This window comes from Panthera pardus, unplaced genomic scaffold, assembly GCF_024362965.1.
Source record: "Panthera pardus isolate Hobbes unplaced genomic scaffold, ASM2436296v1 HiC_scaffold_2, whole genome shotgun sequence".
Taxonomy (NCBI): Eukaryota; Metazoa; Chordata; class Mammalia; order Carnivora; family Felidae; genus Panthera; species Panthera pardus.
In genome coordinates, this window is record NW_026526765.1 from 27,243,529 (window position 1) to 27,264,963 (window position 21,435).

Consider the following 21,435-nt stretch of genomic DNA (forward strand, 5'->3'; position numbering starts at 1 on the left):
TCTTCGCTGGTTATGGGTCTGTTCAAGCTTTCTATTTCCTCCTGATTGAGTTTTGGAAGAGTGTGGGTGTTTAGGAATTTGTCCATTTCTTCCAGGTTGTCCAATTTGTTGGCATATAATTTTATATAGTATTCCCTGACAATTGTTTGTATCTCTGAGGGATTGGTTGTAATCATTCCATTTTCATTCATGATTTTATCTCTTTGGGTCATCTCCCTTTTCTTTTTGAGAAGCCTGGCTAGAGGTTTGTCAATTTTGTTCATTTTTTCAAAAAACCAACTCTTGGTTTCGTTGATCTGCTCTACAGTTTTTTTAGATTCTATATTGTTTATTTCTGCTCTGATCTTTATTATTTCTCTTCTTCTGCTGGGTTTAGGCTGCCTTTGCTGTTCTGCTTCTATTTCCTTTAGGTGTGCTGTTAGATTTTGTATTTGGGATTTTTCTTGTTTCTTGAGATAGGCCTGGATTGCAATGTATTTTCCTCTCAGGACTGCCTTCGCTGCGTCCCAAAGAATTTGGATTGTTGTATTTTCATTTTCATTTTCATTTTCGTTTGTTTCCATATGGAAAGGAATGGAAGCAAGAGAGACCATCACATAATTAGAAACTTGAGTCAGTCCAATAGAAAGTGCTGGGGAGTAGAGATGGGACTGAACAGCTAGGTAGAAGTCTTATTATAAAAAAGGGTTGATATGCTACATAAATGGATTTGTATTTGTTACCTAAGGAAAAGAAAAGAGAACCATTGAAGAATCTTACAGGATGAAAAGACCAGTTTGATGTGGTAAAGATTACCAGTAGAGTAACAGGATAAAAAGAAGAAGAAGAAGAAGTAGAAGTAGAAGAAGAAGAAGAAGAAGAAGGAAGAGGAGGAGGAGGAGGAGGAGGAGGAGGAGGAGGAGGAGGAGGAGGAGGAGGAAGAGTCACAAATTGCTTTTTAAGTGCTATTTCAAGGACTTTCTTGAAAACTTTTCAGAAACTTAGAAGCAGAAGTAAACTTTAGGGGGGAAAGGCTTTATTTAATAAAAACCATTATATTCATCTATTGAAAGTATATTATTCATATCTTAATATTAAAAATATAATCTATCAAGTAAATTGAAAAGCAGAAAAACTGCCACAATTTAATATTAGTAAACTAAAAACATTCCTAAATCAATAATCATGTTAACCATTTTCAGAATTCAATCATTACTGTGTACTCACAGTCTTGTTTCTTGATTAGAACAGCTGGTCTACCAGGATGCTGTTCCTTCGTGTTTCTGTGCACACAATTTTATGTATTATCCCACACTGAACATGTAATATTCAATTCACTTGAGCTGTGAGGCCTGGAATTTAGAGATTAGCTCGTGGCTTATTAATTTCAATGATTTTATCTGAGGCAAGCTGATTGATCTCTACCTGACTGAACCCAAACTCTTGAAGTATCTCTTCAGTATGTTCTCCTACAAAAGGATCCCTCTTGGAAGAAGGGAGAGCGGGGGTGTCTGACAGCAGAGGTGCAGGGCGGGGACTCACATTCTGCTCCTCATCAGTGATAAATGAGCCTCGTTCTTTGTTATGATCATGCTGGGTGACCTCTTCAAACGTCAGAACTGGAGTCACACACGCATCTGTGCCATCGAAGATCTGACACCACTCTTCTTTGGTCTTCTTTGCAAATACCTCTGCGAACCTCCTCTTCATTTCTGGCCAATCAGTCACGCTCATTTGATTAGGAAGCTCATCAGACTTTAGTCCAAGTCCTGAGAATAAAAACACAACTTCTTAAATTATTATGCTTTGGGTGGAGTGGTTATAGTCAATAAAATGAGTTTTGACCTCACCATAGTGTCCCAAATAGGGTGTCTTTAAGGGTTTCTCAGATGGGTCAAGAGACACAATTCAAACTCAACTTGGAGCCAGTAGCCGGAAAGGGCAAAGGTAATAGGGTAGCAAGACTGAAAACAGACTTCCTACTGCCAAGATTTTATTATTTACATTTCACCAAAAGTAGTCTATCTGTAAAGGTCTAGTTTCCAGAAATTGATTTTTCCCTGAGTAGGTTTTCAAAAAGAAATTTCCTCAAGATGTTATTATCTGTCATACTGATTTCAAATAACCCCACATTTTATATAGTGTTCCCAAACCCTACGAAATATAAAATTTAAACAACTTTACACATGACTACCCCAGTTTTTAAGGAAGAAGCCTGAAGATAAATGATTAAATTCAAGATTGCAATTTAACATGTAATATTCATCTCCTTTTATTTTGGACAAATAAAAGAGCTCTAGTTAAGCAGTGATATTTGACTCATTACCCTCTTACAAAACTGCTGTGAACTAGGAACAAAGGATTTGTAAGGTACCCAAAGACCCATGCAAAAAATTGTTCCTACAGCAAACAGGACAGAAAGTGGTCAACCAGTCAAATCATGAACGGGGCACACAGACTTTTGTGTCAAGCATGAAGGGGATCATGAAAAGCTCATCAACACATAGTGGAGAGAAAATGAAAGCATTCAGCTGGGGATTTAACAGAAAGGATGGCTTCTTGGCCCAGGACCTGCTCACTGCTTCCTTTATTAACTACAAGCACCTACCCCTGCAGACACACCTGAACTCCAGTGCTGATTAAATTATACCCCAAAAGCCACTTTACTAGAGTTTGGTGTAAATGTCATTTTCTATTCCCACAAGGAAGAGAGTTTTTAAATGTGGATCTTAGAGTGGAATAATCATGAAAGGACCTTCGTATGCATGTGATTTTGCAGAAGTTCAGTCAAGTTAATCTAATAATTCTCACTTTTGTCATCCTTTCCTTCCCTATCATGTAGAAGAACGATGACTAATTAATTGCATGTAAGCTGCTTTGAGGAAGAAAATCCCTATAAAGGAAAGTAGATATGAATACTGCAGGCCCTTCTTAGGGTTTTGGGATATATAAGGAAATAAGGAGAACTCACATAGTTCTGGATAGTTGTGAAAAGACACCTGTGGGATAAACAAGTAAATTTTCCTCTGACCCATTCATATACGAGGAAAAACACTGAGCCATTACTTCAGCTTTATCACTATAATCTACACACACACAAAAATGTTCCTAAGGATGTCTTTTACTTTTCTTCTTTTTCCTGACTACCCCAAACTCTGTGACTGAAAAACAAATAAAGTGTCCAGTTAGCCAAAAAATAGTGATTTAGATCATAGCTACTGTTATAAATATCTTTGCATGCTTTTCAGGTTTTTTTTTAATCAGAATGTGATCAGAATCATAATACTAAATAAAATTGGATCTCCCTGATAAAAGACATTATAAACAGACTAAATAAAATATGCTCTCCCTGTAACAGACATTATATTTGAGATTAATGGTCTCACAGGTTAAAGTTTGTATACTGGAAAAAATACTAGAAATCAAAAGACTCCAGCTCCTACCCCTAATTCTGACACCCTAGCTTTTCCACTGTCTTATTATCCTTTCTCAGCCCATAGTTTCCTATCCTGCCCATCACTCTGATCAAGGCCACAGGACTAACTACCAGTGGTTTAGGATACGCTGTTTCTTGTGCTCTTGACATTCCTGTATGGTACTCTAAAACCACTCCCCTACATGAATATAATTGTAGATTGCAGCTAGTTTTTATAGCATAATCAATAATTAAATTTAAACAGACTTTTAAGGACTGGCCTGTAGACTCAGACTATTTAAAACCTGGGAAAGTATGTTTTGATTTCCAAAAAGTGATCTTATATATACATGTAACACATACACATACATACACACAATTACACAAAATACTTATTATTTTAAGTACATGCCATAAACTTTACTGCTCTGTAACACAATATTAGGCATATATTAAACAGTTAAAAATTCATGTTGTAAGTATGCAATGATACATGTACAAAGATTAATGTTTATTAGTAAATAATAAATATTTGTTACAATGCAAAGCTGTGGAAAAAATATAAATGAACTTGAATAAGGAAACATTTAAATTTTAGTACAGGCGTACCATACAGTTTCATATGCTGCTAGGTATATCATGAGGGTGCAGAATTTTTGTATTGCCAAGAAAGGACATCTTTAGTATACTGTTGAATACAAAAAGACAGCTATTAATTGTAAGTTTGGATAATTTTATATTATATATAAATACAATTTATAAATAAATAAAACAACCGTGTTGGTATGTGCACAGAAAAAGTTCTTGAAAGCCACATCCCAAACTTCCCCCAAGTGAAAGAACAAGAGAGAATTTTTACTTCTTTACAAATTCTGTATTACATTCTTTTCTAAAACACATATTATTTTGAATTACTTTTAATCTTTTAAAAATTGTGGTAGCATAAAATTTATAGTAATTCTATTTAATTTTTTGAGGACCTGCCATATTACATTCCCACTAGTAATGCACAGGGGGTTGCAGTTTCCTCACAACCTTGGCAATACTCGTTATTGTCTGCTTTTCTTTTAGTAAGATTTTCAAATTTTAAAACAACTTAAAAATTCTCTACTACTTATCTGAATATACTTGTAAGTGTCTTGTTATCTCAAAACGTCATGAAATTCTCTGTATTTACAGATTTTTTTTGCCCCAGAAAGCAGCAGACATGCAGTACGGTAGAATTTTTACCTTATAAAAACCTTGTGTATTATGTTAAGATTAAAGTATGGTCTCAAAGATCTCAAATATAAGGTAAAATGAATAAGGTAATAAAATCAGTCTAGATGTGGCAGCTTGTCCAGCTGGGCCTGAGAGAGAAGTAATGTATATGTGATTAATAAAAGTAGTACTTTTGTAAATAAATCTTGTGAAAGAAAGAAAATGCTGTGGCATTTTGGCATGGACTATATAGATTCACCAAAGCTGGCTTAACATGTTAAGCCGGCCTGAAGCACAAACCACCTGTCAGCCAAGGATCCCTCGTGAACTTTGAACGGAGAGAGGAGGTTAAGGACACCATACAAGGCTGTGGATACAAAGACAGGAGGCTGTAAAAAATCAGAGTGGTTACAGAGTTTAGACTTAAAAAGAGAAAGCCCAGGAGAAAGTGGTCAGAAGATGAAGGGCTGGAGCAATCAGCCTGCTAGAATAATGTCTCGTTTCATTTTCAGTATTTCCAGAAAAACTCACTCCTTGTGGTGGAGTGTGGATGTTAGAAATGATCATTCCAAACACATATGTTTTAAGATAACAATAAGACATGCCAAGGAGGGAAGTTAACTTCCGGAATGGCAGAGCAAGAACCTTCAGAAACCTGTTCTTGCATAAAAGCAACAGAACCCTGGCACAAACTGTCAGAATGAACTTTTTTGTAACTCTGGAAATTAGAAGTTTACAACAATCCAAAGAGCATTTATTTAGGAAAAACAGCTGCATCTCATAAGATCAGTAAGCCTTGTGGTATTATAACTTGCACTAATTTCTCCCTCTCTCCCCAGCTCTGTGGTAGTCATGAAAACCAACAGGCTCTCAGTCACAGCTCTGTAAAACAACTAGCAGGATAACAGCCACTTGCAGGACGGAAATGAGTTGAGAGCTTCCCCCAAATCCCATCCCCCAAGAACTGCCATTTGTCTAGCAGCTCCCTGAAAGGCTCCATTCTCATGGCTTGTCTTTATTTGATCTGACTTGGAGCTCACAATGCCTTATTTCTGGAACACTGTTAACATTTATCAAAAAAAAAAAAAAAAATCAGTGACAACTATTTAATAGCATAGCTATCTGAGGTGGCATTCCCTGTTGGGATAAAAAGAAGCTGACAAATAAAAGAAAAAAAGTGGGGAATAGGATGTTCATGGGGGGCTTTGAAATGCTCCAACATATTTCCGGGAATTTAGAAGGCACATATATAGGGCTATGAGTATGCCCAGGAAAGATCTGAGAAGGTCCTAATCTTTCACCTCTGGCTGACCTTGAGTCTGTACAAGCAAGAAGTAAAGACACAGAAAAAGATGGGAAATTTATTGGTTCAAGGCATTTAAGGACATCTCTATCCAATTACTACCTGATGACCAAGCTAACCAAACAGACTTCTGTGACTGCACATACCAAAGAACACAGATTTAGTCCAAGAAAGTCATTACATAAACAAATAGCAGCAATAATAAATCCAGGATAGGGGAGAGGGAAGGGAAGTGAAGACCTGATTTCCCAAGTGGTCATTTTACATTATTTCAAATATCCAATTTCAACAAAACTTGTGAGACATGCAAAGAAGGAAGCAAATGTGGCCCTTACACAAGACAAAAAGGAATCAACAGAAACTGTCCCTGAAAAAATCCAGATACTGGACTTACTAGACAAAGACTTTAAATCAACTAGTTATTTTAAATATATTCAAAGCACTGAAGGAAACCATGTCTGAAAAGTTCAACAAAATTTGAGAATGATGTTTAATCAAAGAGAATATCAATAAAGAGTTAGATTGTTAAAAAGAAGCCAAATAGAAATTCTGGAATTGAAAAGTATATAACAAATAAAACTTTCATTAGAAGGACTCAGCAAGGGGCACCTGGGTGGCTCAGTTGGTTGAGCGTCCAACTTTGGCTCAGGTCATGATCTCGCGGTCCGTGAGTTCAAGCCCCACGTTGGGCTCTGTGCTGACAGCTCAGAGCCTGGAGCCTGTTTCAGATTCTGTGTCTCCCTCTCTTGCTGTGCCCCTCCCTCATTCATGCTCTGTCTCTCTTTCTCTCAAGCATAAATAAAACATTAAAAAATTTTTTTTTTAAAAAGAAGGACTCAGCAATAGACATGAACTGACAAGAGAAAGAATCAGCAAACTCAAAAAGAGGTATACTGAGGAAAGAAATAAAAGACAATAACAAAAAGAGAATAAAGAAAAGTGAACAGAACCTCAGAGACCTGTAGGACACCATCAAGAATACCAAAATATGGAGTCATCAGAGCTTCTTCCAGACATGCGTCTTCCCTTGTTTCCTGGACTCTCTTCACAGCATGGCCCCCAAATGCCAGTCTTCACTCTCACCTCAAATGAAGAAACTGAGACTGCCTCCTGCCTCCAAGCCAGAGGAGACAGCACCCTCTCAACCCTTGCCAAAGGGAGAACAAGAACAGCCAACAACTGAACATCCTGATGAAGTACAAATGGAACAGACAGACTTAATGAATAAGCCAGTGAGAAGACTTTGAAAGTAGAACATAAATATAAGAAACTCTGCCAACCATTTTTTCAGAAGTTGGAATCGACTGCCAAAATCCCACAAGGGGGTAACAACCTTTGTCAACCACCCACAAGTGTCTACACTGCTTGGGAAGGAAGATGAAGAGGCACTACATTACTTGACAAGAGGTGAAGTGACAGCATTTGAAGATATTAAATCAAGTTACAGGATAGATTTTTATTTGGATGAAAACCCTTACTTTGAAAATAAAGGTCTCTCCAAAGAATTTCATCTGAATGAGAGTGGTGATCCATCTTCAAAAGCTACTGAAATCAGATGGAAATCTTGAAAGGATTTGATGAAATGTCCAAGTCAAATGCAGAAGAAAGCCAGCGGAAAGAGACAGCATGAGGAACCAGAAAGCTTCTTCACCTGGTTTCCTGACCATTCTGATGCAGGTGCAGATGAGTTAGGAGATGTCATCAAAGAGGATATTTGATCAAATTCATTCAAGTACTACTTGGTTCCCAATATGGATGATGAAGATGGGAACGGAGAAGGAGGGGGGGGGGGGGAAGACTGGAAGATACTGATGAATAAGGAGATGAGGATGAAGGTGATGGAGATGATGATGAGGGGGAGGAAGGGGAAGATGACTAATGGAACATTAACAGGTTCCAACCTTCCTTTTGGGATTTTCTCCAGTCCCTGGGAGCAAGTTGCAGTCCTTCCCCCCACCCCTACCTTAGCTCATTTGTCCTGTTTTTTTGAAGTCTCTTTTCTCTCCCATTACACCATGGTTTTCAACTTATTTGGGGGGGAAATACCATGAGCAGAATACAGTGGGAAAAGAATCTCTACCTCTTTCTCTTCGACATTCAATTTTTATCCCTTCCTGTCCCAACAAAAACTTAATGGAATCAAAGCTACTGTGCTCTGTGGGAAAAAAGAAAAATTTTCTACTCCCTTAGCTCTGCTGGAAGCTGGAAGGTGGTAGGCCCCTGTGTAGTAGTACATAGAATTCTAGCTTTTTCCCTCCTTTCTCTATTGGGCTCAGAGATTACTCTGTGTCTGTATATGAATATGGAAGGTTAGCATTTACCAACATTTATCTGCCTACTTCCTCCTGTTTAAAAAAAAGAAAAAAGAAATTTAAAAAATGGGGTTATAGAAGGTCAGCAAAGGGTGAGTTTGAGATGTTTGGGTGAGCCTTTTGACAACATGGCTTCTCCGCTGGCATGTTTAATTATGATGCTTAACGGACATCTTTGCAGTTTTAGATGACATTTTTAAAATAAAATTCTCTCCTAATGATAACTTGAGCCCTGCCACTTGAGGGGAGAATCAGAAGAACCTGTAGGATCTTATCTGAAATTGACATTGTCTATTGTAATTTTGTTCCCGTTTATTTTTAATTTTTCTTTCTGCTTCACTGGAAAGGAAAGATGATGCTCAATTTTAAATGGTAAAGTCCACAAGCTGTTTTGTTACAAGAAAGCTAAATGTGTACATACACACACACAAATACCAACATAAGCATTAAGGGAGTCTCACAAGAAGAGAGACAGAAAAAAGGCAGAGAAAATCCTAGAAGAAAAAATGTCTGAAAAATTCCCAAATTTGATGAAAAACAAATTACTTGCACATGCAAGAATCTCAAGGAAATCAAGCAAGATAAACTCAGAGATCCACACTTAGAAGAAAAATGAGCTCAGTGAGGTTGCAGGAAATAAGATCAATATACAAAAGTAACTACTTACTATGTATTTCTATACACTAATAACGAACAATGCAAAAATGTACCATTTACAATTGCATCAAAAATAATAAAATTCTTCTATAAATTTAGCAGAATAAGTGCAGGTGTGTGCACTGAAAATTACAAAGTATCATTGAAAAAATTCTAGACCTCTATAAATGAAAAGCATCATATATGTTCATGGGTATTAAGGCTTAATACTGGTAAGATGGCAATACTCCCCAGACTGATGCACAATTCAGCACAACACTTATCAAAATCCCAGCTGCCTTTTTTGCAGAAATTGGCAAGATGATTCTAAAATACATATGGAGGGGCCCCTGGGTGGCTCAGTCGGTTGGGCGTCCAACTTCACTTCATGTCATAATCTTGTGGTTCATGGGTTCAAGCCCCATGACAGGCTCTGTGCAGATTGCTCAGAGCCTGGAGCCTGCTTCAGATTCTGTGTCTCCCTCTCTCTCTACCCTTCCCTGACTCACACTCTGTCTCTCTCTCTCTCTCAATAATAATAAGCATTAAAAACAATACATATGGAAATGGAAGGGACCCCGAATAGTCAATCTTAAAAAAGAACAAAATTGGAAGACTCACACTTCCTAATTTCAAACCTACTACAAAGCTACAATGATCAACACAGTGTGGTACTGACATAAGGGTAGACATGTACATCAATGGAAGAGAACTGAGTCCAAAACTAAACCCTTACAATTATGGCCAACTGATTTTCAACAAAGACGCCAAAACCATTCAATGGAGAAAGAATAGTCTTTTTGACAAACAGTGCTGGGAAAACTGGATAGCCATATGCAAAACAATGAAGTTGGACCCCTACCTCACCCCATACAAAAAAATTAATCATAATTTAACAGAGACCTAAATGTGGATGTTGAAACTATACAAATTTTAAAAGAAAAAACAGGAGTGAGACCGTAAAATTGGGAGTTCTCTGAATAATTTCTATGTAATATTTACTAAAGGCTAAGTATAAAAATGTGCTAATAGATCTTACATATGTTATTAGAACTCAACAATAGCTGTAGCAATTGTTTAGAACTCAAACTAACATTTGTTTTCTTTTTCTGTTGATTTATTTTTGAGCAAGAAAGAGACTGAGCGCAAGCTGGGGAGGGCTAGAGAGAGAGGAAGACCCAGAATCTGAAGCAGGCTCCAGGCTCCAAGCTGTCAGCACAGAGCCTGACAAGGGGTTCAAACTCACAAACCATGAGATCATGACCTGAGACGAAGTCAGATGCTTAACCAGCTGAGCCACTCAGCCTCTCCTAACAAAATTTTTTCAATGAGTTTATTTTACCATTGTCATTTAGAATTGCCTGTGAATGATGATGACAAAAAGCTGACTGATGGGCACCTGGGTGGCTCAGTCCGTTGAGTGTCTGACTCTTGATTTTGGCTTAGGTCATGATCCTAGGGGCATGGATTGTGCCCTGTGTTGGGCTTTGTGCTGAACACGCAGCTTGCTTAAAATTCTCTCTCCCTCTCCCCTTCTGCCCCTCTTCCCCACTCACACTCTGTTTAAAAAAACAAAAACAAAAACGGACTGAAGTTTAGTCAATTTTATTATTACGTTTAAATTCTCTATAGACAATGCATAAATATACAAGATTTATGTCAGGTACAAACTTCACCTTGCTATATCCCTCCTGCCTTCTAAGGCCCTGCACCACCAAGGAAAGGGTGTTGATCCCTCTGTGTTCAGCCCCTCATATAGCATTGTTCTGTCCCTAATTTTGAATTAATACCTTCCATTCTTAGTTTTAATTTTGGAACAAAAAGACTTTTATGATCTACATAAACTATTTTGTTGTTTGTTTTTCCAACTATATTTAAGTTAGTGAAGTTAATATTGTTGATCATAAAACGCTTTCTGATGCTAGCAAAAAACAATGATTTCAGCTATATGCAAACAACTTTGAGTAGTATATTGCATCTGAAAAACTACAAAACATAATGAGACTCCAACCGTGGAGTTGAAAAGACAGACACACCATGACCAGCTTGTCATACCTCTTCAATGTATATTCTAAAACTTCTTAGCTATTCATTTACCTGTAAAGTAAACTTCAAATTCAAACATGTTACAGGAACAAAATGTTAGTCTGATTGTTTAATTAGAGAAGAAGAGATCGCAAATTCTCCTGCTAACTTGTGGCCACATGCAAATGAGACAAGAATCTGCAAGAAAGGTAAACTGTAGAAGCATCAAGTGATAATAACATATTCCAACAGAATCTTATTCACCGAAGTCACTCTGTGCTCTGGCACCCCATGGGGGCATCTATCAAGGAATAAGAACTGGCAGAACCAGCACATCATTTCTGAGAATAAGACATGGGCACGCAAGGGCAACATAAATATCTAACACTGCTGAGTATGAAATTGAACTCGCATAAAATGGGTTATTTTTTAAAACTCTGAGCTATTTTATAGACTTATGAAAGTATCTGTCAATTTAAACATAAGGGAAATGCCCCACAATATAATTACAATTATAATCATAAAGTGGATACATAATAAAAGACATAATGAATTTAAAAGGCCTAAAATCGAGGTTAAAGAACACCCACAAGAAAAGGGGAGGGAGCAGGAGAGGCACAGGAATATTACTTACCTTTGATTAGCAGCTTGTAGAACTGGGGTTCTACTGCTCCCACAGCCATGAAGCCCCCATCTGCTGTCCTGTAGGTTGTGTAGAAAGGTGCTCCACCATCTAGCATGTTCTGTCCTCGAGGTCGTTCCCACAGTCCTACTTGTTGAGACTTCCACAGAAAAGAACTTAGGTATGCCGTTCCTTCCACCTTTGGAAAAGAAACAGTATACAATATGAATCCAGACATTTAAACTATAAAACAACAATTAATTTCCACTTAGTTTTTTTTTTTAACATTTGTGTAACAATGTTTCTTAGAGTACAGGAAGACTGTATCTAATTACACAACTTCTTGATATTTCAAGAAAGTGTGTTAGAACAGGTTTATGATAGAGGGTTTCTCCACTATTCAGTTCAGAAAATACAGTTCAGAAAAGACTTAGAAGGAACTACTTTTGTTGTTCTTTTCAAATAAGACTGCCAAATGTTGATAATGTTTGAAGCCAAGTGAGGGTACACGGAAGTTCATTATATATTCTCTCCATAATTATATACATTAAAAACTTTCAGGATAGGGGCACCTGGGTGGCTCAGTCGGTTGAGCCTCTGACTTTGGCTCAGGTCATCATCTCACAGTTTGTGGGTTCAAGCCCCGCATCGGGCTCTGTGCTGACCGCTTGCTCAGAGCCTGGAGCCTGCTTCAGATTCTGTGTCTCCTTCTCTCTCTGCCCCTCTCCGGCTCATGCTTTGTCTCACTCTATTTCTCAAAAATAAATAAATGTTAAAAAAAAAAAAATTTTAACTGTCAGCATAAAAAGTTAAAAATAAAGCAAAGAGCTTTTGAAAAAATCTTTCTTTTGGTCTCAATACCTATAAACACATACACATAGGTAATAGGAAACTATCACATTTTAAAGGTAAACCACATTACAGTTAAATTTAGCATACTCTAGCTTGACTCCAAGCCAAAGAAAACTATATCTGAATATTTAATATACCTTAACAATCACTAGAAAGTTACACAATTAACATAAAATATGAGCAGCAGATATATAGGTTTTCTGAGTCCAGACAAACTAGTTTGGGAATGCCAACTTCCCACTGAGTTCTGAAATAACAGGAATGGATTCACATCTTCAGGTATAATTGTCACAAGGCTGGATGCATGTGGCTCTCCAGAGAAGAATACCTCCCTACCCTCATGGCTTTATGATCCTAATGATTCTCGAACCCCAAGGAGAAGGCCAGCAAAGCACCCTCATATCAAATAGCTGGAATTGGGGGTCCACGGAGTTTCTCACAGTTACTGGCTATATCTTTGGAGACATCCCAACTTTCCCTTTAAACTTGAAATCTCACACACACCTGATTTTATGGCTCTGACAGCTGACATACCAAATAGTATGTCACAGGGGCGCCTAGGTAGCTCAGTGGGTTAAGTGCCCAACTTCAGCTTAGGTGATGAGTTCACAGTTCGTTAGTTTGAGCCCCATATCGGACTCTCTGCTGTCAGTGCAGAGCCTGCTTTGGATCCTCTGTTTCCCTCTCTCTCTGCCCCTTCCCTGCTTGTTCTCTCCCTCTCTCTCTCTCTCTCTCTCTCTCTAAGATAAATATTAAAAGAAAAAAAAAGATCAATCACACACCACACTTTAGAGATGGACACAGAGGACATGCAAATGTATCCTGATAAAAGTATCAGAAGGAAGAGAAATAGCACAGGGTTTAGCCTGTGAGAAGGAAGCATAAGCCAAGCCCCCAAGATAAGGGCCATGGAAATGGCTTTTGCAAAAGGTCACCAATGACAAATCCAATTTACAGTTTTCAGATCTAAACTCTTGAGGCCGGTAACTGGGTGGCTCAGTCAGTTGAGCCTCTGACTCTTGATTTCAGCTCTGGTCATGATCTCATGGTTTGTGAGTTCAAGCTCCATGTAAAGCTCTGCACTGACAGTGTGGAGCCTGCTTGGGATTCCCCCCTCTCTCTGCCTCTCCCCCGTTCGCTTTCTCTCTCTCAATAAATAAACTTAAAAATATATAAAAAATAAATAAACTCTTGAGGTCTCTACTGACACCTGACCCTCTGACCATTCCTTTTTTTTTTCTTTTAGCACTTTCTTTATCTTTCGTTTCCATGGAAACACTCCTTGGTTCTCCACTTTGCTCTCCTTATGCCCTGACTTCTCCTCTACTGCCCACTCTTCAAATATGGTGCTCTGTCCCCTTCCTTAGAGGACCACACGGTCTCATGTGGCTTCCAAATGACAATAAAACCTGTTTCTAGTTTCTAACTTCGAGTACTCACTCTGTGGGGATATCTGAAAGAGACTTCAAACTTGAAATGACCCAAACTGAATTCCTCTTATCATACAAGAATAACAACAACAATAATACCAAGTTCTTACATAGCACCTCCTCTATGCCAGGCATTGTTTACACACCGAACAAGGCATCAATTCGCTTAGTTCTCTAACAATGCTATGAGGCAGTTACCATTACTGTCTCCATTTTACAAAGAAGAAGCCGAGGCACAGGGAGGTAAGTAACTCACCCAAGTCCCAGAACCAGTCAGCGGCAGAGCTGGGGTGGAGGAAACAGGTGCCAGAATCCGTGCTCTTAACCACTGACCCATACTGCCTCTTCCATTGGCAGTCCGCCCCCAAGGTGCCAGTGATGCCATCCACCAGGTCATCCAAGCCAGAAACACGGGAGCCACCCTTGACTCCTCGCTCCCCCTTTACTGCCAACGCGTCACCAGATCCTGGCAATTTTATGTCTCCAATAGCCCTCAGATCCAGACCTGTTCCACCATCAATGACTTTAGTACTTGCTCGTATCTCCCAGCAACAACCCAGTAACTGTCCCTCTGCCTCCAGTCTTGTCTTCCTCAAACCCATCTTCCTTCTCCCTCCAAAGATCTGTCCAAATGCAAATACATATGTAGAATGCTGGATTGGGCTCTTATCAACTGGCTGTGAGAACTTGGGCAAATTTCTATGCTTCAGTTTCTCCTTTCTTCAAATAAAGTATTCCAACTGGAACTGGTGTTTTGAGGATTAGGAGAAATCGCACAGGGAAAGCGCCTAGCATAACGCAAGGCACGTACTCAGTGCGTGACAGTGAAAAAACTGAAGCTTCGTGATGTTGGAGTCTCCCCTGCAAACTGTAACAGGAAAGTCTAGACTGACCCAATTTTACTCTAGCACCCTTAAGAATCTTCTCTGTCTGCTAAGGGGGACTTCCTTCCCGAGCCCAGTTTTTAATGAAGATTGCTTGAAAACTGTATTCTAAGCACAAGAAATGGCAGGCGAAGATTGTTGAAACCAACGCAGGAATCAGATGAGTCATGAAAAGTTTAGAAAACTGATTCTACAAACAAGATACTCAATGAAAGGATATGAGGCTATTAAAAAAAAAAAAAGGATATCCTGGATAATTTGGATTCAAACTTCAAATCTCATTTATCTCTTATTCACAAAACAATCTGAGGCAGCCGCCTATCATACTTAGAACAACTGGTAGGCTTATCACCTCCCCCAGTTAACACTTACCATGCTGGCATCAATGACCTGACCTTTGCCAGAGCGTGTGCGTTGAAAAAGAGCCAACAAGATGCCCAGTGTGCATATGAGGCCACCACCACCAAAGTCAGCCAGGAGATTCAGCGGTGCATACGGATTCTCACCACTTCTGCCAATCTTTGACAGAACACCTACATAATTTAAAGAAATCAAGGAACACGAAATGTAAATTTAATGTCACTTTTAAATAGATACATGAACATCTTACGAGGAATAACCAATCATTCTAGTTGCCGACATGGTGAAAACCGGTACATGATGCTTTTCCAAATCTAAACCTAGTCAGCATATTTATAAACAGGCTTTTCCCCCAACAAGACTCCTTGTTTTGTTTTGTTGTTGTTTTCTCTCTAAAACTTTATTCCAAATAACACTTTCAGAATTTTATTGCTAAGTTTTTACTCACTGAGTTTCGAGGAAAAAATTATTGTTAGCAATTTAGATTATGGCTTACCAACAGTTATGACCCACTTTCAGTCTTATTAGAGATGCAAGAAAATAATCAAACACAAGAAAAAATAAAGTAATTCTATTTTTAAATAGATGGAAAAAACAATTCTACCCACACTCTTATCCTCAATCTTTAAATGTGTACTCACAGGAAATTTGAGGCCTTTATTCAACAACACACAATTTCTTAGAATTCTAGGATCAGGCCATTCTAAGACCTGTTCTCACAGGCAAAAATTCTAATAAAGTGACAATATGACCTGAAAGCTACAGGTATTCATAGAAGTCTAAAATGGTGACTCAGGCAATGATTCAGAATGGAGGTGGAAAGGGGAGTTCAGATCAAACTCTATCAGCATTTTAGAATTGTACAACAGCAGGTGGCTCGTTGCGCAATGGATAGCGCATTGGACTTCTAGAATTGTACAACAGCCATCCCCATTACCACCAAGGCTCTTACTTCCTGGCAGGGTCTTGCCTGAGAATTGTAGTGAGAAATGTAGTAAGTAAATGTTACTAGTGAGAGTATATTATCCCTCAAATGTGTCAAGTCAGAGGGAAAGGGGTTGGGAATAAGTGTTCTATGACAAACCAACTCTTTTCAAACCATGCTCTCCTTATTGATTGTGATAAATATTTAAATTTTCACCTTTAAAAAATTCTTTTTAGTTGGTGTAACTGTAAATCTTGACTGGGAACAAAATAAAAGGTGTAGAGAAATTATTTTGTCAACATACCTGACAAAGCCAAATAGTTGATGTCATGGCCTGCTACCCCGCAGAATCTTCCTGACTGGCCAAATCCACTCAACCTGGCATAGATGAGCTTTGGATTCTCCCTCTGCAGAATCTCCGGGCCTAGCTGGAGTTTTTCCATAACACCTTAAGAGAAAGGGAACAAAGATTTTTTTTTTTTTTTTTTTAAGAGGGATGAACTGAGGATAGGAACAATCCTCTCTCTGTGGCAAACATAAAATAGCACTCTTCCAAATCATACCGATAACGTTTGTTGTGGGTTTTAGCACGTTTCCAATAATTAAGGACACAGAGTGAAGCCACCATTTCTGGAATGTGTGACTTCTGCCCCCAAATCCTATTTCCTTCCAGCCCCACCTTAATTCCCTTCAGGCATATCCAAGTTCCTGCAATCCCCATAGTGGGCCATTCCTTCCTTTAGTCAGTGCCTTTATAGTTCCCCAAATACTCTCCTTAGTAATTTATTAGAAATGGCTTGTTCTCCTAGAACAGTTACCCTGGGGCTGAATTTGGTCAAAAATTCACTTTCGAAAGCCTTTAAGGTGTTTTCTTTTTCTGTGCCCCCATCATCCGCCACCTTCTACCTCACACTATGCTTTTGTGTATATATTCCATCATCTTCCCCTCAGTTTAGAAGCTCCTCTGGCAGGATTCACACCTGATCTGTTTCCATGGGTCTCTGAAGTGCCTAGCATGGGCATCTTCACAAAAAAGCTCACCAAAATGTCAGTGATAAAATTTGCTACAATACCATCTAAGAGCTCTTATGAATAAGTATAGTATTTATTGCACAAAATCCAGATAACTAGTATTTTTAACCTCCTGGGATTAAAAATAATGAAGACTATATATTTACAGTTTTGTCTTCCTAAAGCTATAGTAAATTACAGAAAACTCTAGTCTTCTACCTAAACACCAGCCACAATCCTCTCACCTGGCAGCTACATCTGTATTCACAGCTCCATTTTCCTTCTTTTTTTAAAAATTTTTTTTAAATGTTTATTTATTTTTGAGACAGAGAGAGACAGAGCATGAACGGGGGAGAGTCACAGAGAGAAGGAGACACAGAATCTGAAGCAGGCTCCAGGCTCTGAGCTGTCAGCACAGAGCCCGACGCGGGGCTCCAACCCACGGACCGCGAGATCATGACCTGAGCCGGAGTCGGATGCTTAACCGACTGAGCCACCCAGGCACCCCTCTATTTTCCTTCTAATTGCAAGATCGTGGAGTCAACCATGTCGAGCCTCTATCTTTAAATGGGGCATTATTAAATTATGATATAATCCTAATTATTAAATTATTATCATCCTCCAATCTGGCTGTGTGAATAAATGATTTAACATTTAATATGCCTGGTGCCCCACAGATATTCAATTCATTCACCAAACATTTACTGACTTCCTGCTATATATCAGGCAAAGCTTTGGATTTGTACTTTGAGCAAGATTGCCCTGGGAGCTGAGAATGGATCCAAATTGTGCTAGACCCACATATCATCTTTAAAAAGGCTGTTACAACAGCGTGAAGGAAGCTACAGAAGCTAAGGAGGATTCCTGATAACTGAAAGCAAATGCAGTTAAGAATATTTGGAGTCATGGGCAGAGTACAGGGTTTGGATTCAGGCAGCTGGGAGGGTACTGGTTCCATTTAATGAGAAAAACAACACAGGAGGATGGGAATGCAAGCTAGTGCAGCCACTCTGGAAAACAGTATGGTGGTTCCATGAACTAAAAATAGAACTACCCTATGACCCAGCTATTGCACTACTAGGTATTTACCCAAGGGATACAGGCGTGCTGTTTCAAAGGGACACATGCACCCCCATGTTTATAACAGCACTATCAACAATAGCCAAAGTATGGAAAGAGCCCAAATGTCCCTCGATGGATGAATGGATAAAGAAGATGTGGTATATATATAAAATGGAGTATTACTCGGCAATCAAAAACAATGAAATCTTGCCATTTGCAACTACGCGGATGGAACTGGAGGGTATTATGCTAAGTGAAATTAGTCAGAGAAAAGACAAATATATGACTTCACTCATATGTGGGCTTTAAGAGACAAAACAGATGAACACAAGGGAAGGGAAAGAAAAATAATATAAAAACAGGGAGGGGGACAAAACATAAGAGACTCAAATATGGAGAAGAAACTGAGGGTTGCTGGAGGGGCTGTGGGGGGTTGGGGGTGGGCTAAATGGGTAAGGGGCACTAAGGAATCTACTCCTGAAATCATTGTTGCACCATATGCTAACTAATTTGGATGTAAATTTTAAATAAAAATAAAAATAAAAAATAAAAAAATAAGTAACACAAGAGGAGATGTTATTCTCGGAGGTAAGATAATGTGCTTGTTTTGGGATTTATGGAAGTTGCAGTGCCTGGGAGATAAGACAGCCAGTTAAGACACGTGCACAGTCTGTGTATTTCAGAGGTCTATGGCTCTAAAAGACGGAGGTACGATTATCAATTTGGCCATCATCTGTCTATAAAAAGGTGAAAACAGTGGGGATGGAAAAGGTGGCTCCAGGAAGCAAACTGTAAACCAAATTGAGCTGAAGCTGGAAGGAACTTGGAACACCAGGATTTACCGCAGAGAATGTTAGCCTGGGTCTAGATGCTTTAGAGGGTACACCAACCCCCAAAACGGTAGAAAAACGACTATGTACCTACATGCAATTTTCCAGGAAGGCAATCTTTGGCTTTCCTTAGATTCTCACAGGATTCGGGACTCTCAAATAATTAAGACAAGCACAAATGAGTGATTAGAAACAAAGAGAATCTGGGGGAGGGGGCGGAAATGGGTATAAGGAGAACAGGGGCAACCTCAGTATCTGAGATTCCAAGTATAGATCATCTCAAGGGGGGACTGATCAACAATAGCAAAACGCGACAGAAAAATCTAGAAAGGCAGTGACAGGAAAAGGTTCTGTCGGCAACAGAGCGTAGATGTGACGGGCTCGTACGGCCCAGCCCCTCCCTTCGGCGGGGACCTTTCCGCGTCCGGTCCCCCGTCGGAGCCGCAGAGGAGCCTGGGGCTCACCGTGGCGGAAGGGCTCCAGCACCACGTCCGCCTGGGCGCACAGGCGCCTCAGCACCAATGCCCCATCCGGCCGCTTCAGGTTCACCGCCAGCGAGCGCTTGCCCCGTGCCATGAAGCTGACGTCCCCTCTGGCGCCCGGCCGGTCCACACGCACCACCTGGGCCCCGAAGTCCGCAAGGACCATACCGCAGAACGGGCCTGGGGCCAGGCCGGCCAGCTCCAACACCAGGACACCCCGCAGCGCCATGGGACCCGGCTCTCCAGGTGAAGAAGTCTCCAGCGGCCCAGACCGAGCCTAGACCGCCCGGGAGGCGGGCCCCAAGCGGTCCCTCCCTCCCTCCTCCTCCTCCTCCCGTGCAGAGTCTGTACATGCGGAGGATCCTGGCCCCGCCTCCTGGCTAGTCCAATAGGTGGTTTTCCTTTCCGTTGGCTGCTTTCCCTTTGAGGGGTTGCGTGCCACTGGGTTCAGGCAGGCATTCTTTGCCTCCCTCTGCAGACCTTCTGTTAGAAGTTAAAGTAAGGCTTGTTAAACATTTTAAGATTTCTTTCTTTCTTTATTTCTTTCTCTTTCTCCCTTTCTTTCTTCCTTCCTTCCTTCCTTCCTTTCTTTCTTTCTTTTCTTTCTTTCTTTCTTCCTTTCTTTCTTTTCTTTCTTCCTTTCTTTCCTTTTCTTTCTTTCTTTTCCTTCCTTCCTTCCTTCCTTTCTTTCCTTTTCTTTCCTTTCTTTCTCTTTCTTTTCTTTCTCTCTCTTTCTTTTTCTCTTTCTCTCTTTCTCTCTCTCTTTCTCTCTTTCTCTGTTTCTTCCTTCCTTCCTTCCTTCTTTCCATCTTTCCTTCCTTCCTTCCCAGCAAAATCTAGTCTAACCAAGCAGCACCAACAAGGAGGTGGTTAGGAGCATTCTACCCCCAGGAGTTGGGAAGAGGCTTATATACACAAAAACAAATAAATCATTGATTAGCTCTAAATAGATTAAAGTCTACTTGGCTGTTTGTGATGGGTTGTTCTTAGTTTCAATTTCATTAACTGAGGCATTTACAGGGTTAGAATTTGGTTTGCTTAGTAGGTTGCCAGGGCATTAGAACCACATCAGTCTAACAGCCTCCTTGTTTAATTAATACAACACTTCCTTGTTCTTGTCTAGCCTATGTTACTACCTTTGTTCAGACATCAGCTTCCTTACCCTCTTGTTTTATTTCTATTTTAAAAAACTTGAAAAGAAAGTAAATTGCAAAGAATGTTACAGAAGACATCCAGATTGACACAATATTTTTTTGTATTTGCTTACAATCTATTGTTCTAAAAAATAAACAGTACAGAAATAGCTTAAGCTAACAGCCAGGATCAGATTCACATGAATCAGAGATATTGCCCAGCATCAAGTAATAAGCTCAAAGATAAAGGTCATGGAAAAGCTCAGCTAAATCAGAAGTCTGGAAAATCTTACATGACTCTTCCTTCTTACATTGGACACATATCCCCTGTTAGAGGCTGAATTAAGTCCCATCAACATTCATATATTGAAGTCCTAACTCCCAGTACCTCAGAATGTGACTGTATTTGGAGATAGAGCTTAGAAAGAGGTAATTAAAGTAAAATGAAGTCATATGGATTGGTCCTAATTAATATGGCTGGTGTCTTTACAAGAAAAGATTAGGACACAGAAAGCAAGGACTGAGGGATGACCATGTGAGGACACAGCAGAAGGTGGCTGTCTATCTGCAAGCCAAGGAGAAAGGCCTCAGAAGACACCAAACTTGAAGATACCTTGATCTTGTACTTTTAGCCTCCAGAACTGTGAAAAAGTGTTTTTCTGTTGTTTAAGCTACCCAGCCTCTAATGCCTTATTATGGCAGCCTGAGCAGACTAATAAAACTATTAAGAAGGTTGGGGGAGGGTGTGGCACCTGAGTCATTCAGTCAAGTATCCGACTTCAGCTCATGTCATGATCTCATAGTTATGGGTTTGAATCCCATGTCGGACTGTGTGCTGATAGCTCAGAGCCTGGAACCTGCTTCAGATTCTGTGTTTTCATCTCTCTCTGCCTCTCCCCTACTCACAACCAATCTCTCTCTCTCTCTCTCTCTCTCTCTCTCTCTCTTAAAAAATAAATAATAAACATTAAAAA

At 39.6% G+C, this 21,435-nt stretch overlaps 1 protein-coding gene and 1 pseudogene across 2 annotated transcripts; one reads left to right on the forward strand and one right to left on the reverse strand.

Moving 5' to 3' along the window:
- Positions 1–993: 993 nt before the first annotated feature.
- AMACR (alpha-methylacyl-CoA racemase) lies at positions 994–19,630 on the reverse strand. Of its 2 annotated transcripts, XM_019450687.2 has the most exons (5): positions 19,311–19,630; positions 16,248–16,391; positions 15,031–15,191; positions 11,505–11,691; positions 994–1,748 (listed from the first exon to the last, which is right to left on the reverse strand). In XM_019450687.2, exons 1-5 carry the CDS (start codon positions 19,555–19,557, stop codon positions 1,339–1,341), a joined length of 1,149 nt encoding a protein of 382 aa, XP_019306232.2. In that variant the 5' UTR covers positions 19,558–19,630; the 3' UTR covers positions 994–1,338. The 2 variants fall into 2 exon arrangements, with proteins under 2 accessions (XP_019306232.2, XP_053762887.1); XM_053906912.1 differs by lacking the exon at positions 15,031–15,191 and having other exon boundaries at positions 1,730–1,748.
- LOC109267727 (protein SET-like) lies at positions 6,741–7,776 on the forward strand (annotated as a pseudogene).
- Positions 19,631–21,435: the final 1,805 nt, after the last annotated feature.

Coding starts and splice junctions, on each gene's coding strand:
- AMACR (XM_019450687.2), bottom strand. CDS start 19,557: ATGGCGCTGCGGGGTGTCCTGGTGTTGGAGCTGGCCGGCCTGGCCCCA. Junction 15,192..16,247: donor CAACTATTTGGCTTTGTCAG/GTATGTTGACAA, acceptor TAAATTATGTAG/GTGTTCTGTCAAAGATTGGC. Junction 11,692..15,030: donor AGGTCATTGATGCCAGCATG/GTAAGTGTTAAC, acceptor TCTTTTCCAAAG/GTGGAAGGAACGGCATACCT.